General features: G+C 50.5%; 6 protein-coding genes; 4 read left to right on the top strand and 2 right to left on the bottom strand.

The window, feature by feature from the left end:
- Positions 1-2,519: 2,519 nt before the first annotated feature.
- Positions 2,520-4,335, bottom strand: FFUJ_01788 (related to eukaryotic translation initiation factor EIF-2B subunit 3; the record flags this gene model as incomplete). XM_023574818.1 has 3 exons in its annotated part: positions 2,520-2,635; positions 2,698-4,074; positions 4,173-4,335. 3 exons carry the CDS (start codon positions 4,333-4,335, stop codon positions 2,520-2,522), a joined length of 1,656 nt encoding a protein of 551 aa, XP_023423809.1.
- Positions 4,336-4,987: 652 nt separating this feature from the next.
- Positions 4,988-6,318, top strand: FFUJ_01789 (uncharacterized protein; the record flags this gene model as incomplete). XM_023574807.1 has 3 exons in its annotated part: positions 4,988-5,623; positions 5,672-5,868; positions 5,919-6,318. 3 exons carry the CDS (start codon positions 4,988-4,990, stop codon positions 6,316-6,318), a joined length of 1,233 nt encoding a protein of 410 aa, XP_023423808.1.
- A 636-nt stretch (positions 6,319-6,954) lies between these two features.
- On the top strand, positions 6,955-10,008 carry FFUJ_01790 (related to positive cofactor 2; the record flags this gene model as incomplete). XM_023574796.1 has 3 exons in its annotated part: positions 6,955-7,288; positions 7,343-7,445; positions 7,494-10,008. The coding sequence occupies 3 exons, from the start codon at positions 6,955-6,957 to the stop codon at positions 10,006-10,008; spliced, it is 2,952 nt and encodes a 983-aa protein (XP_023423807.1).
- A 763-nt stretch (positions 10,009-10,771) lies between these two features.
- Positions 10,772-11,891, top strand: FFUJ_01791 (related to autophagy protein Atg27; the record flags this gene model as incomplete). XM_023574785.1 has 3 exons in its annotated part: positions 10,772-11,036; positions 11,087-11,648; positions 11,696-11,891. The coding sequence occupies 3 exons, from the start codon at positions 10,772-10,774 to the stop codon at positions 11,889-11,891; spliced, it is 1,023 nt and encodes a 340-aa protein (XP_023423806.1).
- A 376-nt stretch (positions 11,892-12,267) lies between these two features.
- Positions 12,268-16,181, bottom strand: FFUJ_01792 (related to RNA-directed RNA polymerase (RdRP); the record flags this gene model as incomplete). XM_023574772.1 has 3 exons in its annotated part: positions 12,268-12,787; positions 12,836-13,156; positions 13,207-16,181. 3 exons carry the CDS (start codon positions 16,179-16,181, stop codon positions 12,268-12,270), a joined length of 3,816 nt encoding a protein of 1,271 aa, XP_023423805.1.
- A 953-nt stretch (positions 16,182-17,134) lies between these two features.
- On the top strand, positions 17,135-18,739 carry FFUJ_01793 (related to 3-oxoadipate enol-lactonase I; the record flags this gene model as incomplete). Its single annotated transcript, XM_023574761.1, has 1 exon — positions 17,135-18,739. One exon carries the CDS (start codon positions 17,135-17,137, stop codon positions 18,737-18,739), a length of 1,605 nt encoding a protein of 534 aa, XP_023423804.1.
- Positions 18,740-18,779: the final 40 nt, after the last annotated feature.

Raw genomic sequence — 18,779 nt, 5'->3', positions numbered from 1 at the left:
AAGATCACTATACTGGGGATAGTCAGGGGTCTGGAAAGCCGGATTTCAGGGCCTGCTCCCTGTAGCAGTTCCTGTTCCTGTTCCATTTTAGAGATTCGTGGTCTCCCGAAACCTTGGCCCTGCGTCATCTGCATAATCTGCGGCTGCGTCTGCATCTGCAGCATGAGAGGCACGTCAGGGTATAGTTAATTGGCCCTGATACTGAGACCGAGACCGAGATTGAGACTCTTACACAGCATAAAGCAAGGTACGGAGGTTTTCACCCGCCACAGACCAATCTGCGTTACTCCGTATTCTTTTTTTATATTCCCTGACTCTCTCCCTCAGGATACTACCTTTGCCAATAGGTGTCATTGACTCTCTTTCGCTACCGTTTCTCTCCTCTTCACGAGACGGTCATGCTTACGGTGACATTCGCATATCAATAGCACCGGAATGCAGGCTCAAAACGACCGTTTTGACCGTTGGTAGCGCGTGGCATTGCTTAACATACGTCGGACCGGCAGCTAGTGGACGGTGACGCAGCCTCAAAATAACATCGACCTTTTTTTTTCTCACGGTGAAAGGCACAACAATTGCATTGCCCTAGACTGTTGTTTTGGCGGCAAAGCTATTATCCAGTGGCCAGATCTCGTGGATTCGCGGGAAGCCAGTAATAGAGTTTCGCCCAGAACCGGAGCCGTGGTTACGCTTGGCTGTATTAGTTCACTATCCACGACTTCCATTCCCTAAATGGGGTTTAGCTACCCGTGGCCTAGTAAATACCTCTCGCTAAAAGGATTGACAGTTTCCGCGGAGCCCCTCGATTTCACGATGTTGACATTTTCGATTTTGATTTATGCAGCTCATGACTCTTGGCCATGGCGTTCCAAACACTAATCCTCGATATTTCATGTTCTAGAATGCGCCTCCTTCAGTTGACGCGATCGATCGATCAGTAGGAGATTTATTCTACCAATGAGGCTATAGAACATGTAGGGTAACTCAGGGCTTAGGGTGGTTTCAAGTACCCAACTCCAACTGCCTTACACTTCGTAGGGCGTATGTTAAAACAGATAAATCTCTTCTGGGCTAAATCGTCCCATACGTTTGGGCTTGGGTCAGTAGTTTACAAGACTTTTGTCATCGGTGACCTCGTTGGTGACATAATATTGTTTGACTTACTCAGTATGTGCTATGTCAGGCACCGCGCCACAACAACACCTGACACGGCTCGCGATAAGGCGAGACGAGACGAGGCCAGACCATCCAGATCCAAACTCGACTCGAGACCATTGAGCGACCACGGGATTCTGCAGTCGAAGGGCGAAATAAGCATATCTGACGTCTTTCGGACAATAAACAAACATGGGGAAGTTTGTAAATTGGATGGAAATACCGTCAAACGTGGCTGTCAAAAGAGTTGCAGATTCTATCTATAGCAAAAGCCGTTATGAAGCCACTTTGTTTCGTTTCAACATGGCAATCTAAACAATCGCAGCCCTGTATGAAGATCCACGAAACTCAATCTATGCATATTGGACCCTACTTTTTCTTTACTTTCTTAGTGAACAACAGCCTCTGCTTCAGCTTTCGATCTCAGTATATTCTCTCGATCTTCGGCGGGTGTGGCATACTACCTGACTTTACGACAAGCTGTCACTCTCCAGCCGTAAAGAGGATACGCGGTCAGCCGGTCGCTTCCCACGCCCGCAGAGTGGACATTGCGATAGTCTTACGTTTAGAATGTCACTGCAAGGCTGGAGTACCAGTCTGTCGTGGTTCGGTTCCGAATTCCCTAGATAGGCCCACGCGCGCTTACGCGTAGAAGGGAAGCGAACCAACAACAGTGACACCTTTCCGATCAGCTACATCGTCAAAGCGCGGACAGAGAGCGGGACAGGGACGATATCTGAACACGCCCTCAATGAGTTAAGTGAAGTGACTTGATTAGGGTGACAGTGCATTAGTTTCGTCCCGTCTTACGATCGTCGATCTTATCCCCAACCTCGACAGCGCTTCACATCTAGGTTAGTTAGTGCTGTTGCTATCGAGAAAGAGATATCCCAAAGTTCTTGGTAAAAAACATCCCAAAGTGCAAAAGTCGTACGATTTCCCGATCGACAATGCTCTCCTTGCAGAGCTGCTGCTGTTCCGATGAACGTGAAGCGAGACATGTTGGTAAGCTGCCCCCGAAGGATAGCTCGGCACGGTTGGTAGGTGACATCGTGGGTCTCAAGTCAGACGTTTCCCGTCAAGCGATATTGAATTTAGCATTCGCCTGTGAATCCATTCCAACTTATCGTATTCCCCAGGTGGCGATGGCACTTTGACGGGCATCCATTCGGCCTAGACGTACCGGGGCCTCGATACTACGATGCGATGTAAGGAAAAGTCTCGAACATTCAACACCACACGTGAAATGCAACCATAGTGGTGATATTGGAAGTGAGGGGAATAGCAGAGAGTTGGGTCGAAACAAACAAGCGAATAACTCTATTGAATGCTTCTCCGTTTACGGTTACATCCGATGTTCTAAGTTAATCCATCACTGCTTGCTCGGCGTCAGCCTCCATGTCCTGGAGGACTTCCTCCATCTCAGCTTCTGTGGCCTCCAAACCCTCAGAGCTCATGAGCTTGTTGTCCTTGTCCTCAGCTGTGCAGGGGTGGGTTGATTAGCGTGTCGATCACCTCTAGGGTAGGGAAACGGGAACTCACTTCGAGCTTCAACGAGCAGATTCTCCTGGACCTCACAGTCGGTCAAAACAGATCCATCTCCGATGACTGCTCTCTTTCCAATAATACAACGTGTCAGCTTGCATGCCTTTCCAACAACAACTCCTTCCATCAGTAGACACTGAGAGAGCTTGGCACCCTCGTTGATCTGCGAACCGGCGCCGATCACAGTCTCTTTGATAGAGGTCTTCTCCTCCACAGTGACATTTTCCGCAATGAGGCTGTCCTTTTGTGTGATTGTCGTGCGTGCTTTAACGCCTTCAGGGTAAGCGATCTTCTTTGCATGTGCATATGGTGATGGTGACTCTCCGCCTGTCTCTTCGAGTGATGGAAGCTTGGCTAGCTGAAGTGAAATAGCGAGCAACAGCTGTGCCGTGTCCACACGACGAATCAAAGGAGCTGAGCTCCCGCCCGGGTGGACATAGGCAACGATCGGCGGGACTTGGAATGATTTCGACTTCTCAGCAGCTGACGGTTCGTCATCAACTGCAATACTCGGCACTGATGTCTCGGCAGTCGTGTCTCCGTATGGGTTCCAATCACTTTGGATGTTATCTGGTGTGGAAACTCGGGAAGGCGAGCTGGGTCGTTCATCGTCCTTGGTCTCCTCAACCCGACCTTGGGCACAGGCACTCTCCAGCTTCAACTTCTCGGCAAGACCGGATTGCCAGCCAGCCTTCGCCCACCATCCGACAACATCCTCACCAATACTCTCCATTCGCTCGTTATCCTTGACAAAATCGAGAACCCATCGAGGGAAGATGTAGATGTGGGCATCTCGGTGTGTCGTGAACATTCGTACACGAGAATGAGCACGCAACAAGCCGTGTCGAATGGGAAGTGAGCCCTTGTCTTCTGTCAAATCTCTCAAGGAGTCGGTTGGCATGGAGTACACCAGCTTTGACAAGTTTGAGAAGAGAGATCCCTTTGATGGTGTAACAGGAGATGAAGGCAATGGGGTTGTCGCAATGAAGTCTGTCTCCTCCTTCTTGATAGGTGCAACTGCCTTTGTGTCGTACCAAACGCCAAGTGCGCCGCTGTGAACTGATCGATGGCCATTGGAAAGTCTGGCAGTTCCAAGCATGTCTGTCAGACTAGCTGACTTGACCATCCATGATTGTAGAAGCTTGTCTCCTCCAAGTTCGCAGACCAAGTCACAAGGGAGTACCACAAAGTCACCAGTGATAATCTTCCTAATCTCTGGCAGCCGTAGGATCTCAGCAGTGCCTGTGTTTTGATCAAGATCTACTGGTGAGAGAATGTCGGGTCGCGGCAAAGGCAGCGCAGTTAGATGAAGGTTAGTGTTCAGAGCAGTTGAGATAGCCTCGGATGCTGTAGGAGGACAGACAAGATTTATGTCTAGTAGTTGTCAGTATGTATCCTTTCATAATTGGAGAGTGAGGAGATATCTACGGATATACTCAATGAGTCACCCTATAGCACCAAACTTGACTGACCTGTGATGCCCATTCGATAGCAGAAATCAAGCGCGTACCAGACCATAGGTCGGTTTGCAATAGGGAGGAGGGCCTTGGGGCTCTCATCGGGGTTAGAGGTGAATGTTGGGAATGACGAGCCAGGCCCGCAAAGAATAAGGGCTTGAAGCCCAGTTGACGGCATTGATACAGCGTGGGGCATAACACCGCGGGGTTCCTTGTTGATTTACTGATACAAAGGTGAAAGATCTGAGACAGAGTCAACTTTTGGTAGAAGTCCGCTGTGGCCTCAGTCTGTGGATTGGTTTGTTAATGCCAACGCGAGGGCCGTGGTTGCTGTATGAAGCCAAATATGAAGTGAAGAGTCACTCAAATCCATTGCCAAGACATCAAAAATGTACGTTCGTGGGGTGCTGTCCCGCCTGTGGCTGCAGCTGTGGCTGTCGTAACGCACAGCCACATATCTTATCCCACACGGATTCACGTGGACGGACTGGACCCGACCTCGGTACGGATTATTGGATAGTCCCCCGCAATTGAGCCCCTGAAACGCTGCGCTGAGCTCTTTGTCGGCCCTCGGGCTGCTGACCCCCGTTGTTGCTGGGGGTAGATGGCCTCAGCTCCACTGGCTTGTTGATGTCGATTACACCAACCACCGCGTATCGACAAGAATCGGATCTGGCCCCAGACTTCGCTACTTTAACGGCTGCGCCAATATCACGCAATTGCTCAAGAGTCACAAACTCACGACACTCGAATTGCACGAAAAGGCCCTTTGCGCCTACTGCCATTGGCGTCATCACCTCCACCTAGCAATGCGACAGTGCGCCGCGTAAATGTCGCCCGATCACGGATCGTCGCGGTCGCGACGGGGAGTTTGGAGCCACTGGGTCCCTCTCGCAGTTACACTTACAGTTGCTACTGTGGGCGTGGCTGCTTGGGTATGGAGCCAGCGAAAAGACGGAGATGATGAAGACGACCACTACGGCTTAGACTACGGCAATCAAACTCGCGCAGGTGATAATCAAACCCACGGTTCCCGAGATATCAATTCGCGCGATATTCAGGGCCCCGAGAAACCACCACGACCTGATGGCCAGAGCCATGGAATTGCGCCCGCGGACGAAGATGCGGCCGGCGGAGGCTGGGGCTCGCGCATGTCTGGTGCTCTACGGCGAACACCGAGCCCGCAGCAGTTCTTTGACTCGACAGGTAAGACTGTGGCGGCTGGTGTCGCAGCTGCGAGTGCAGCTATGGGCAAGGCTTTGGCTAGCATTCGCGAGGAGGACAAGAGCCCCTTTGACGATACCAACCCCTGGCAAGAGGAAGCAGATGCTAAGAAAGAACGAGCGCCCGCCGATACGTCGTCACCACTCGTCGGCGGCAATAGGCGACGCAAGACGGTTGCGATTGTGGTGTCTGCCGAGACAGGCGCCGTGCCTGAAGAGGAGGAGTCGTTCCACGAGCACGCTGTAAGTTGATCAGACTGTTCTCCGAGGCCGCGCACTAACACGCTCCAGTCTATCCTCTCCCACATCCCTCGAAACATCGATCACTCCAAGGTTAAGCTATTTGTTCTGATTTACGCTCCTGGTTTGAAGGAACCTACTATGGATACTGCTACTAGTAACCTTCCGCCAACTTCGCTGAGCTCTTCATTTTCTAACATTGGACACGATCAAGTTCAAACCCCAGCTGAAGAGTCAAAGAACCAGCTGTATGCTTTAATTTACGCTGTCGAATCGTACTGTTGCTGACAACTCGTAGTGAATCCGCAAGCCCTTCTTTTAACTCTATCTACTCACAGGCTCTAAGTTTGGTCGAAAAGGAGACAATGGTTCTCCCTTTCACTACACCCAACGGCCACGTTCATATCCTGCGACACCTCCAGCCAGAAGTCATCTACCTCCAGAAGGCTCTCTCTGGTCAGGATGGCAGCATCATCACCACCCTCCAGACCTGGCTTCGACATGACGTCATTCTGGTTGTTGGAGCTGATGGTGGCTCTGGTGGATTGGCAGATAGCGAGTCTGAAGCTGAGAGGGCTGGAAAGAGCCAAGAATGGTGGCAGCGCCCTGAAAGAGTTGGACGAGGACGTGGAGTTGTGGTTGTCGATAGTATGAGGCTGAATGATGATTGGGCGCGTCGAGTTCAGGGCCAGGAGTGAGACTAACGCGTCTTGCGCAATCTGGCACGAGATACCATGACCTTTGAACTTTAGTATATGCTATTAAGGGTTATTTACAGACACGAGCACGCGTGTATTTATTCAATTATTTCATCTACCTTATTTAGAAGATATTGAATTTTGTGTGTAAACCTTTTATGCCTCTTACTTTTGCGACGATGCGCTTGTTCACGTCTCGTCACGTGATGTGAACTTCCGTAATCGAGCCGACTTCATCCAAGGGAATGCTCCCGTGATACGGCGACAAGGCGTGAACCATCATCGAATTAATATCCGACCCCAGACACCACGCAACAAAACCTACAAAGAAGTCGACGGCTCTGTTCTATTTGAAAAACCTCTCATGGACCATTTTCTTTGTTCTCGATTTGCGGTTCTCTGAGAAACTCGCGCCCCTAACGTGAGACTACCGCGGCCAACTCCGCATCATCCATCAAGTCAACGTACGACCAGCCTATTCTCATCAAATCAACCTCGAATCCCGCATCGTGCCGTTTCGCTCATAATATCCATGTTTGCGACCTAAGCAAATATTCCACCAAAGTCGAGCGGACCACATCGGCCGAGATATCGTCATAACCGCTAGCCCCCGCGGCGCAGCGCGACCACAACACGATGGCGCCAGTTGGACCTATAGTCCATCAAAATGTCGCCAACAAAGTGAAGCGCCCAGTACCTCCTGGTATCCAGACGAATGGCGCTATAACATCCTCAAAATCATCCCCATCCCCATCAATGTCGGCAAAGAAACCTCCGCCGAGTGCCAAGCAACCGCCGCATTCGGCGAGCGACAGGGCCATTACCGCATCAACCGTCCGACCTGTCAACAGAGCCCGACGAGAAACCGCATCGCAGTTGCAGGGCCGGCACTCTAGGAATAGTGCTGGCCTACGATCAGCGTCATTAGCGGCAGACCACTCTGGCCACGACGCGGAACCTCGACCCTATAGTATGCGATGTTCTGACTTATCGTGTTGTTGCGTATACACTAACAGTAATGAAGTTGTTACAGACTCCTATATCCTGAACAAATTTGCCGGCCGACCTCCCTCTCTTGTCTGCCATCTACACACAACACATTTCCGATTCGATAATCAAGATGGCGTGTTTCCGTACAAGTCACCGATGAAAATATTCCTCGATCACGTCAGAAGCCGGACGATCCCCCATGATCTTCTTTCCTACTTCACCGATGCCGGTGTGCCCTTCTATGATGGATGTCTCATTGTTCAAGTTCACGACCACAAGTCTCTTGCGCAAGCGAAGAACGTTGCCAAACCCACAAAAGGAAAGGGTTCCATGATGCCGTCTTCCATCCATAACTATAACCAATGTCTCACACCATCGCCGAATGTTCCTTTTCCTAAAGAGAATTTGTCAAATGGAGATGGAAGCTCAAAAGGGAATGATGTGGCTGAAAAAGAAAATGCCCCCGTCATGCCAGCGTCTGAGGAGCAAAAGGACAGGGCGACCAAGCCACGGGTCTTTACCATGGTGCTCCATCCGACGGCCGAAAGTTTACAGATGGACCTGTTAATAAAAGCTTCCACCCCGCGAGGACTGGGTGATGGCCTTGGCCAACCCCCGTCCACACCAATGTCACTTATTCCCCCGACACCTACAGCTGGTACCATGCCGCCACCCGCAAAGCGCCAGAAACGTGAAAAGACAGAGCTCGACAGCAGCAATATTCATGCTGCAGAGGGGCAGATCCTGTTGGCAACAAACGCGCCATTGGTGCTTGAGCCTACTAAGAACCTTGAAGAAACAATTATCCTAATGGAGGCAATGAGTCACCCCAAGCATGCAGAGGCTCCACCTCAACCCAAAACACGCAAACGAACTGTTGCTGAGATGGCTGCGGACGAAGCCGCTGCTGCAGAGACAGAACGCTTCATGCTGGTTGCCGACGAGCGTCTTGCACCAAATGCGAATGGAGCGCAGAACGGTGGCACAGCCGATGGCGATGCCTCAGGCGGTGCATCAGCATTCGAACCTCGATTCGAGCGATTTAAGGTTTTGGCTGAGATCAGTCGAGAACATGCCGAGAAGAAGGAACAAGAGAAGCTTAAGCAGCTGGAGAATGACAGGAAATTGCAACAAGCGAAACAGCAACAGCAGCAAGATGCGGTTGCGCTGGCTCAGAAACAAAACGCTGAACAAGAAAGACTCCGACGGGAGGCCGCTGCGAGAGAAGCCCAGATGCGACAGGCAGAAGCTCAACGACAAGCTCAAGCTCGCGCCCAAGCGGCGAATCAGAACAGCCAGAACAACCAAAATGCTCAGAGGGTCAACGGGAACCAACCACAACACGGACATCCTCAGAACAATGTCGTCACCAACGGAGTCAATAACGCAGCTGTGGGAACGCCTCAAATGGCTAATAATATGCCTCCGCAAGCACAACCCCGCTTCCAGGCTCAGATTACTCAACCACCGGCGTCTTCTCCAGTTGCTGGCCAAGGTACACCTCAGCATATGTCGTCTCCTATGGTTGCCAGCGTCCCAATGCAACAGACCAACTCTGGGATGGCAAACAGCCCCCCTCGGCCGTCTTCTGTCGTGCAAAACGCCGCAGCAATGTCTGTCCCTATGGCTCATAACATGTCTTCTAGGGGCAGCCAACAGAGCCATCCCTCCGGCACACCAAGAATACCTCATTCAACGCCCAACATGACACAAGGTACTCCGATCAACAGGCCTGCCATGGTGGCAACTCCTCGCATGAGCCAGGCAAGCCCTCCACCAGCTATGATGGCACAGAACTCGCAGCCAGGTCAAGGCATGATGATGAATGGCCAGGCCATGAACCAAATGAACCCACAATATGCGGCTCAATTGGCACAACAACGTGCTGTGCAGCAACAGCAGCAGATGGCCATGCAAAACGGTCTTAACAGTGGCAACATGAGCCATATGAGCCCTCAGCAACAACAGCAGATGATGCAAGCAATGCAAAGGCAACTGATGGCTACGCAACAGGCACAGCAGCAGGGTAACATGATAAGCCCTCAACAGCAGCAGCAGTTGGCGGCTCAATATGCTCAGCAAATGCAGAACATGTCGGGCAACCAGATACGACAGTTCACCCCTCAAATGCAGGCACAGTTCCAACAGATGATGCGCATGAACCAAGTTAATGGCCAGATGGGCAATAGTCCTATGCAGCGTCAAGTCAGCGGACAGATGATGCCTAACGGCATGAACCTGCAAGCTTTCCAGGCGATGCAGCAGCAACGGCAGCAGCAGGCCCAACAACAGGGCAACATGATGAGCCCTCAGCAGCAGCAACAAGTCCAGCAGCAGCAGCAGGCTCAACAACAAATGGGGCAGATGGGACAACAAAATCCAATTCAAGCGCAAATGCAACAACAGGCCAGGCTGCTTTTTAGTAGGATGATGCCAGCAGTAGCTCAGAAATATGGTGGCCAAGAACATATTCCGCCAGACGTGATCGAGAAAATGAAGACGCAGAGCATGGGACAAGCTCAGAGCCTTATGCAAGCGTCAATGGCGCAGCGCCGACAGCAACAGCAGATGATGCAGCAGCAGCAACAGCAGCAGCAGCAACAACAAATGCACCAACAGCAGATGCAACAGCAGCAGATGCAACAGATGCAGCAAATGCAGGGGATGAATGGAATGATGGGTGGTCCCCAGGGGATGTGATGTCGCGAACGAGACCTGACAAGATAATAGTGGGCAGAATTAATGTCACGGCAGACAGGAGCAGAGGATGAACGAGGTGGTTGATCATCAAAGGAGTTCAGGCAGGACCAGCATGTTATTTTTTATACGGTTTATGAGTTTGGGCAGATTTATACCCCGAGGAAAGTTTTCAATCCAGGTTCAAGGGTTTCTTATGCGTTTGGCTGTTTGGTTCTGGACAAGGTAATGCAGTGACAGATGTCGCTGTTCTTGGTGTTACGGCCCAGGTTGGAAGAAAGTATTGATTTATTGTAACATCATGAGGGATGGTCTATTATAGCGTTATCTCTTACGAAGCTTGAGAATTGACCACGAATAAAAAGAAAAGAATTATGTACTACCCCAGGATTATAATGATGTTGCTATGTGGTCTAGCTGGGTGACTCGTGAGCTCCAGAGACTGTCACGTGCTTGTGGAACTGGGCTCCTACCTTTGGGCGCAATGACACAACCGCCAAGACGACAGGAGCTTCATATGACGCTAGCAAACCCGCGATAGCTCAAGGCAACGTGACCAATCCATCACATCACACAGCACAGCACAGTTTGACTGCTTATTCTAGGCACGCGCTCGTAATCTGATCTATCGAGTCTCTTCTTTCTTTTAAGCTTACACGGCCCTTTCCGATACTACCACTCCATCCGTAATTTCATCTCCATCCTATCCACTAGCAACCACCTCTTTTTTATCAAACTTCTGCGTTCTTCTATCAAGGTCTTCTCGATGCATCGGCCGGATCTGTTGGCTTTTCTACTGCCTCTGCTAGCAGCTCCAGTTTTCGCCGCGGAAACTCTAGACTGCGGAAAGATTCGCGCAGATGGCCATACTTTTGATCTTTCTAAGCTTGGTGGACCTCATTCGGTCCTGACGACGCGATTCAAGCCCAGTCCTCCCGAACATTACAACACAACTTATACGTTAGATATCTGCAAGCCTTTGAAGAAGAAGGGTGGCAAGAAGGACGAAGAATGTCCAAACGGCACTCGAGGTGTGCACAAGATCTACAAGTGCTAATAGAATCTTGACTAACAAATCCAGTTTGCGGTATTACACACCTTCTCAAGTCTGGCGAGAAGGAGACAGATGAGATTACGAATGTCATCGCGATCGCAGGAAATCTCGAAAACGTTGGCGGCTCTCGATTCGATGCTACACCCACGCGACTCAAGACAAGCGACTCAACTTCCGATAAGGATAAAGAGGGCGTACGACTAGTCCTTACAGGAGGCAGAGATCCTCTCAAGGGTGATATCAAGAAGACCGATCAAAAGGCCATCATCGAGTTCCTATGCGATCCTAAAAAGGAGGGAACAGAGGGCGAGTGGGTTACTTCAGACCAGTACGAGAAACGAGCGGACGACGATAAGAAGGAAGGGGATGGTGATGATAAGGATGAGGGCGAGTCTATGATCGAGCACCAGCTGAAGCATGACAATGCGTCGCTTATTTGGAATAGCTTTGATGATGAGGAAAAGGTCAGGGTTCTGCGCTTGACATGGTATACTAAGTATGCCTGCGAAAAGCCAGAGGACAACGGCGGTAGCGGTGATGATGACAGCTCAAGCTCCCACTGGGGCTTCTTCACCTGGTTTATCATCATGTGAGTAACACAAACCAGTTTCTATGACGAATTTCTAACAAATTTAGTGCTTTCTTGGGCATCGCCGGCTACCTCATCTTCTCATCCTGGATCAATTTCACGCGCTACGGCGCACGCGGCTGGGATCTTCTCCCCCACAGCGACACCATCCGCGATATTCCTTACCTACTTAAGGACTGGATCCGCCGTGTCCTCAACACCGTGCAGGGAACAGGAAGCCGAGGAGGATACAGCGCGGTCTAGGCGTTTTTTGACAGCAAGTGTGTATCGTTACAGGTCTGGGCTGGGCTGGGCTGTGTGAGGAATTGGGACGGCGCTCACGCTAGTTGTATCTAGCTGGAATTGTATACATAGGTTGAAATTCGCGGGTTTCGGTTTTCGTAGTAGTGTTTAGATCAGGATGCTATCAAGCAGTGTTATTAACTGGCTCTGACTGACGTTCTATGCCAGTGTTGTTTATTGCCATGTAGATATTGAGTTATTACTGAACTGATGTTCTCATTATTCATTATCATCGAACTCTCTAGCCAGCTCTAATACAACTCTTACAAGCTCTCATATCTCTGTCCCGTAGTCTTGGTATCTACCACATCTCGCATATACACCTCGTGAATCTCAATCATCGTATGGGAAGTATCATCCCCGCACCGCCTCTCCCACGCCCTCCCCGTCCTCGTCCAACACCAACAAAGCCTCCTCCAGCGCTAATCTCCATCTTCCTAGCCAGGTTAATCAGCTCCTTCAGCAGACAACAAGCCGCCACGATTCTGAAACTCTCTAGTTCGCCCGTTCCATGATACACTATCGGCGCAAATTCCTTTCTGATACATGCGACTGCTACACACGCCCAGCATAACTCTACGATGTCTTCTCTCCATCGCGAAGGAGTTGCGTCTGCGTCGGTGGCTGTGCTGAGAGTTTCTGCGTCGTCGCCTACACCGCGATCGCGGATCTGCTTGACGATCCATGTCATGATGCGGTCGATTTCTTCTTTCAGTTTGATAGATGAATCACCCTGGCGGCGTGTTTGGGCACCGCGTTTGTTGAGGATGAAACCGCAGAAGACTTCGACTTCTGTGAGCGGTGCACGTGGGTTTTCGGAGAAGTGCCACATCTTGTCGGCGATAGTCGACTCGTATCTGAAATTGTTAGCAAGTTGAGGCAGCCAGAGGCATATTTCAACCTACAGGCCTCTGATCTTCCACGCCTCGTCGGACCTACGTGTCCAATCGACGTCAAGTTTATACTTGTTCACCTCGCTTTCAACAACGGTTAATAACTGATCCCAAACAGAAGGTCCAGCTGTGTTGATAATCCGATGGATATCTTCATCCCAAATCTTTTTCTCATCCACGTTTCGATATAGACGACCGAGAATTTTGTCAGACTCATAATATTTTGCTTTGTAACGAGCCATGCCATCGTCGGCGTTGTCACCTTCATCTTCATCATGTAGATGAGCGATCTGACCCTTTTCGTACGTCTTCAAGGGCGGTGCTGTTGCAAGGCTACAAGATAAGTTCAGACATCTATGCAAAGCGTTGGGGGTAAGACTTACAAATCAGGACGGAACGGGGGGTTCCTGGGCAAATCTTTTACATCAACTGGAATGCCTGTCTTGGAGAAGTCGACCGCTGTAGAATGCATGCCCGCAAGGGAAATGCAGTAAGGGTGTGTTGTTCCCTCTTCATAATAATCAGCCAAGACGACATGTCTTGTAGCGATCATGCCCAAGATATCAGTTCGCATAAAGTTAACAAAAAAGTCGGCAATGTCTTGGGGCTTCACCGGGCGATCTAGTGGCTTGGGCGTAACTCTTGGGTAGTCTGCTGGTAAGAAATACTTGCCTGGCAATGCTTCTGGGTCCCAGATAATGTTGTAGAGATCACCATCCAAGTCTCCTCCACTTAGCATACTGGGCAAGTCACGTTTGCCTTTCTGGCTGAAGACGATGCAGTTCTGTAAGCTTCGTAGAGGATGCCCCTGTGGAGGTGTGACTTGGTTGACGATCTGGATGTCTCCTGGGTGAAGAGCTGGTGAACGTGTGACAATGATTCGGCCATCTTTCAGCGTGGAGTTGTTGCGACGCCCTCTGTAGACGCCGTGCGTCTTGTCGTAGGTGACAAAGACTTCACCAGCATTTAGGAATCCCGTCTCATCCATGACACCAAAAAGAGTGACCCCTTGATCAACGGGAATGCGGGCTTTGTGCTTCAGCAGTCTCAGTTCTCGCAAGACGACATGTTCGACCGCTGACTTGAGGAACTTATCCCGGCGGTAGTCGATGCCCATCTTGTACAACTGCTTGACCAGCTTGGGCAGCCCCATATTGACACCGATGGCTTGGTAGTCCAAGAAATAACTCGTGTTGGTCGCGTCAGCTGTGACATTGCGCAGTATGTCAAGTGCATTATTCTGCAGTCTGAAGAACCAATCATTAGGTGTCCCCATATCCTCCAAGATCTTGATCATCTGGCGATTGAGAACGAGTCGAAGAGGTTTGGATGAAGCGTCGCAAATTCCGAGCTCTCTAAGATCGTCACTTGGAAACTTCATCATAGACTCCTGTCGAATACAGAAGACTTTCCCCTTGAGTCTAGTGTCGAGAGAAAGCATTCCTTTGCAACCACCCCATCTGATCTGAAGACATGTTGGTGCCGCAGCTCGCATTGAGAGATAAGGCCAAATCTCCTCCAAGGCGTCCTGGGAGATTGTTCCAACACCATCACTGAACACACGGGTTCCATCTTCAGATTTGACATCCGGAATAAACCGGTGGCTGATACCAGTTTCAAAAATCGGGATTGCATATGGAGTTTCTGAGAAAGCTTGGCCAATTCGTGCTGCGCATTTTGCCGGAACTCGAATCTCGCTGAAGTCTCCCAGGGCTTGCAGAATAGCTGCAGGAGTCTGGCGCTCAAAGTTTGAATCGGTGAAAGGTGCAGAGAACCAGGCGGAGTGAGATCGAAGAGATGAATGGGAGAAACCTAGGAAATCAAACTTTCGGCCAGCAATTGTGATACCCTCGTCCATGACGTGTCGGAACCGGGCAAAGATTGGTTCGTTGTCAACTTTGGGGTGAAAGTCGAGATCCTGTCCATCTTCTTCGCAGAAGAGGACGCGTAAGAAATAGTCATTGTTCTCGTGATACTTTCGCAACACCCTGTTCTTGCTGTCGGGCTCGGGACCAGAGAGAAGAACACGCGTGGGCGTCACCATGGCCTTGAAGATATATATCTGATGGTCTGGAATCTTGGCTCCATAGATTCTGTCACGCTTGGGGTTCTCAGCCCTGGCCTCATACTCTTCATTCATGATGCTGGCCATCAATGTGACGACATTCAACTCATCAGGATCCGTGCCAGGACAAGGGTAGGGAATCTTTTGAAGAAGGGTCTTCATGGCACCTGTGGTGACGGGAGCCGCGACTTTCTTCACTTTAGCATCCGTAATGACTTCATCGAGGATATGTAGCAGTTCTATGCCGCTCGCGGGATTGATGTAGTTGTCCCAGACCAGAGCCTGGACTTGGAAGAGGAGAGCGAAGTGAACATTTCCCGATGCCAGAAGGCGCTTAGCCTTCTCCGCGAATTGCTCGCGGCCGAGGAAATGGTTGCTCTCGGGTTCCATGTATGACCACAGAACGGATGGGAGATCATGATAGGTGACAGCGAGAATATCTCGGTGCTTGACAGAGCGGAGGACCTCGTTCATATCGTTCAAGGAGGTGAAGAAGATGCGATAGACGAGGCAAGATGACGAGTATTCGCGAATTAGCCCCCAGTTGACCAGACCCTGAACTCGCTTCCACGCCTGATTTGGATTGTCGGATTTGTGAGGTGTATACATCTTTGGTGGTTCAGTCAAGACCAAAGTGATGGATGCGTCATTGCGACTAGCGATAAGATCCTGGATAGTGTCGTTGTGGAAATCCATGCGGTACCCAGCTTCGTCATGAACAGTCAACCACTGCGGCGTGAACTTGCCAATAACGTCTCCGAGCAGGATGAGATTGTTGTGCTCAACGAATGTAATGACCTGTTCGGGACCACGAAAAGTGTTACCACCACAGCTGATACTGCTGATAATGAAGGTTTTAACCGGAGCCTGGCGGTCCTTAGTAGTGGCAGCTGCAGAAGCAGCGGCGGCAGCCTTTTGTTGCTCCTTAGCACGTTCATGCTTGAGATGTGCGATGGAATGCTTATCGAGTACGCGAGTACTCTTCTCAACAAACACAGCTGTCTTGAGGATATGGAGACGCGGGGTATCCTTTGGCCTGAAGTTGGTCTTGAAAGGATATCGCGGGTTGATGTTCTCCTTCTGTGGTAGGTCGTGACGCTGGTGTTTGCCATGTCTTTCAAGAAATGAGTAGCCATCGCCGGGGTTGAGGAATTTGATCCATGCTTGAGGTTTTCTCTTGGGCTTATCGCAAAAAAAGTCGGCGATGTTCAAAGCTTTCATGAACGGGATGAGTTCTTGCTTGAAGCTCTCTTCTGACAAGTCCTGGGGGACATTGCGGCAAAAGACCTCCATTGCCGCGAGCGAACAAGGCCGTCAGCCTTGAGCGATTCAACAGATTTGTACGCCAGTAGAAACAGAAGAGAAACAACAAAGGTGATTCGGATATATTTGATATGGGGTGCGAGCTCTACAGGCCGTTAGCTTTGTTGGCACGTCTGCATGTGGCGGTTGACTCTCACATGCACTTCTTAGCGCATCACCATGGACATTGTAATGTTTCAAGAGGCGGACAACTGAGTTGATTGGCGGCGATATGTACGAGATCGAGTCCTCAGTGTCGCCCGATATGGATAGATGCAGATTGTGATATCCGACGGGAACAATATATTGGATAAAGCGGGATGCTTCATGCGGGAGGCCGACTGCTGATATATCCTGGTATAATATACAGTGCCAGACAAATTAATGAGAGAGAAAAATCGAGAGTATGAGAGTGAGAAAGAGAAAAGGAAGTCTGAGTCATACAACACAGCACAATTAATGGCTTCGTAAGAAAGAAAAAGAAAGTGAAGAGAGCCAAAGCACTGCTCAGCACTGGCGTAGATAATGTGATAGCGCAGCTGCGGGCAGAGGGCTATGTACAAATGCCCTAAATCATACGGCACAACATTGCGCTGCCCTTATCTTCGCAGTGTATTCACACCATGGATCGACATGATGCTAGGTTAGCTACCCAGCTGCTCACACTCTGCTCGGTCGCGATGACTTCTCGGTGTGCTCCCGGTGTGGACCCCGTATTCACGGTGACCTTTCGGTGAGTGGCGGGGTAAACATTTATACCTACAGTGAAGTACACCCCGCTACATTCCCGATTCCATCTGCCGAGCCGAATCGCAGACTCCCGCTCCACTTCCCGTCATGTAAATCATTCTTCCGGAAGGCCTGAGGGCGCTCTATAACAACTCGACAACCTCTCATTGAGCTTCTCTCCTCAATCACAGCCATCAACTTGAAGCACGATCACAATGTCTCCTCCCGGTAACCTCTACGTCACGATGCAGCCCAAGCCTGGGCTGTCTCTAGACCAATTCCACGAGTGGTATAACAACGAGCACGGCCCGACCCGACTTCGTCTTCCTCAGATCTTCTCCAACGGTCTTCGATATAAAGCCACGGATGGTCAAGAACCTACCTACCTCGCTGCTTACGACGTCACGTCCATGCCACACCTTGAGACCGAGACATACCTCACACTGCGTGCGAACCGATCTCCTCGAGAAGCCGAGACCATTGGCCAAGTTGACGTGAAGCGATATTTCTGGGACCTGGTTCATTCCAACGAGTCTGACAAGTTCGTGCCCTTTGAGAAGTTGACCGACGAAGAGGCCGAGGGTCTGCAGACTACTGCGGTCACAATTGAGCTCAAGGACGTTGAGGGTGCTGCAGACGAATATCAGAAGTGGCTGGTCGAGGAGCATATACCCATGTTGGCCAAGGTTCCTGGTTGGTTGCGCTCGCGCGCCTTCAAGACTTCGTATCTTGAGGGGCAGGGCAAGACAACTTTCCTTGCGCTGCATGACTATGCTAAGGAGAATGGCCAGGGTGGATCGGAGCACAAGGCCTCGATGGACACTCCATGGCGCACCAAAGTCTTTGACAACTTTGTTGCTTCAAAGGGTCGAAGGACATATTCTCTCTTCTATGTGTTTGGACCTGCTCCTCGAGAGCTGGAAGCGCTGTCAAAGTTGCCCTCGACAGCTGCTTTCACCTCACCCGACTCAAAGCAATCTACAACACCTGGACCCAATGCTGCTATCAACTCTTTCATCACAACTTCAGATTCTCTGGTCATTCCCTACCGACTGGAGGGTAACCCAGACCCCAAGGCTCCTACAATTGCTTTCACCAATTCACTGTTGACTTCGCTGCACATGTGGGATCCCCTCGTTGAGATCCTCAAGCGAGAGCGCCCTGAGTTCCGAATTCTCCGATATGATACCCGTGGCCGACATGCCGTGCCTCAGCCTCCCGTAGCTGCTACCGTGGATCGTTTGACTGACGACATTCGAGAAGTGCTTGATGCCCTTCGCATCACCAAGCTTCATACTCTTATTGGTGTTTCATTCGGCGGTGTTACTACCCTGAACTTCGCTATCAAGTACCCCGAGCGTCTTCAGCAGTTCATTGCTTGCGACTTCAACCCTACATCAAGCGCTGCCAACACACAAGCGTGGAAGGACCGCACAGCTCTGGCCGAGGAGGACAACGGCAAGGGTATCGAGAAGCTCGCTGGACAAACCGTCCAGCGATGGTTCCATCCCTCTACCAACGCTGAAACTGTCAAGTGGATGACAGAAATGGTCGCCGCTAATGACGTTGAGGGCTTCAAGTACAGCAATACAGCACTCTGGGATTACGACCTCAAGCCTAAGATGGGTGGCTGCAAAGTCCGCGGCTTGTTTGTCGTTGGAGAGGAAGATGCCAAGGGTGCTCTTGTTAAGGCTATGGATGCAAGCAAGGGGCTACTTGGTGATAATGGCGCGGAGTTGAAGATTGTTCCTCAAACGGGCCATCTTCCTATGGCTGAGAATCCCCAGGCTTTCTGGGAGGCTGTAAAAGAATTCTTGTGATCATGAGTAGGAGATGATAAATAGAATACAAAAGGCCTCC

The sequence above is a fragment of the Fusarium fujikuroi genome, chromosome FFUJ_chr01, assembly GCF_900079805.1.
Source record: "Fusarium fujikuroi IMI 58289 draft genome, chromosome FFUJ_chr01".
Lineage (NCBI taxonomy): Eukaryota > Fungi > Ascomycota > Sordariomycetes > Hypocreales > Nectriaceae > Fusarium > Fusarium fujikuroi.
This window is presented reverse-complemented; position numbering and strand designations above follow the sequence as displayed.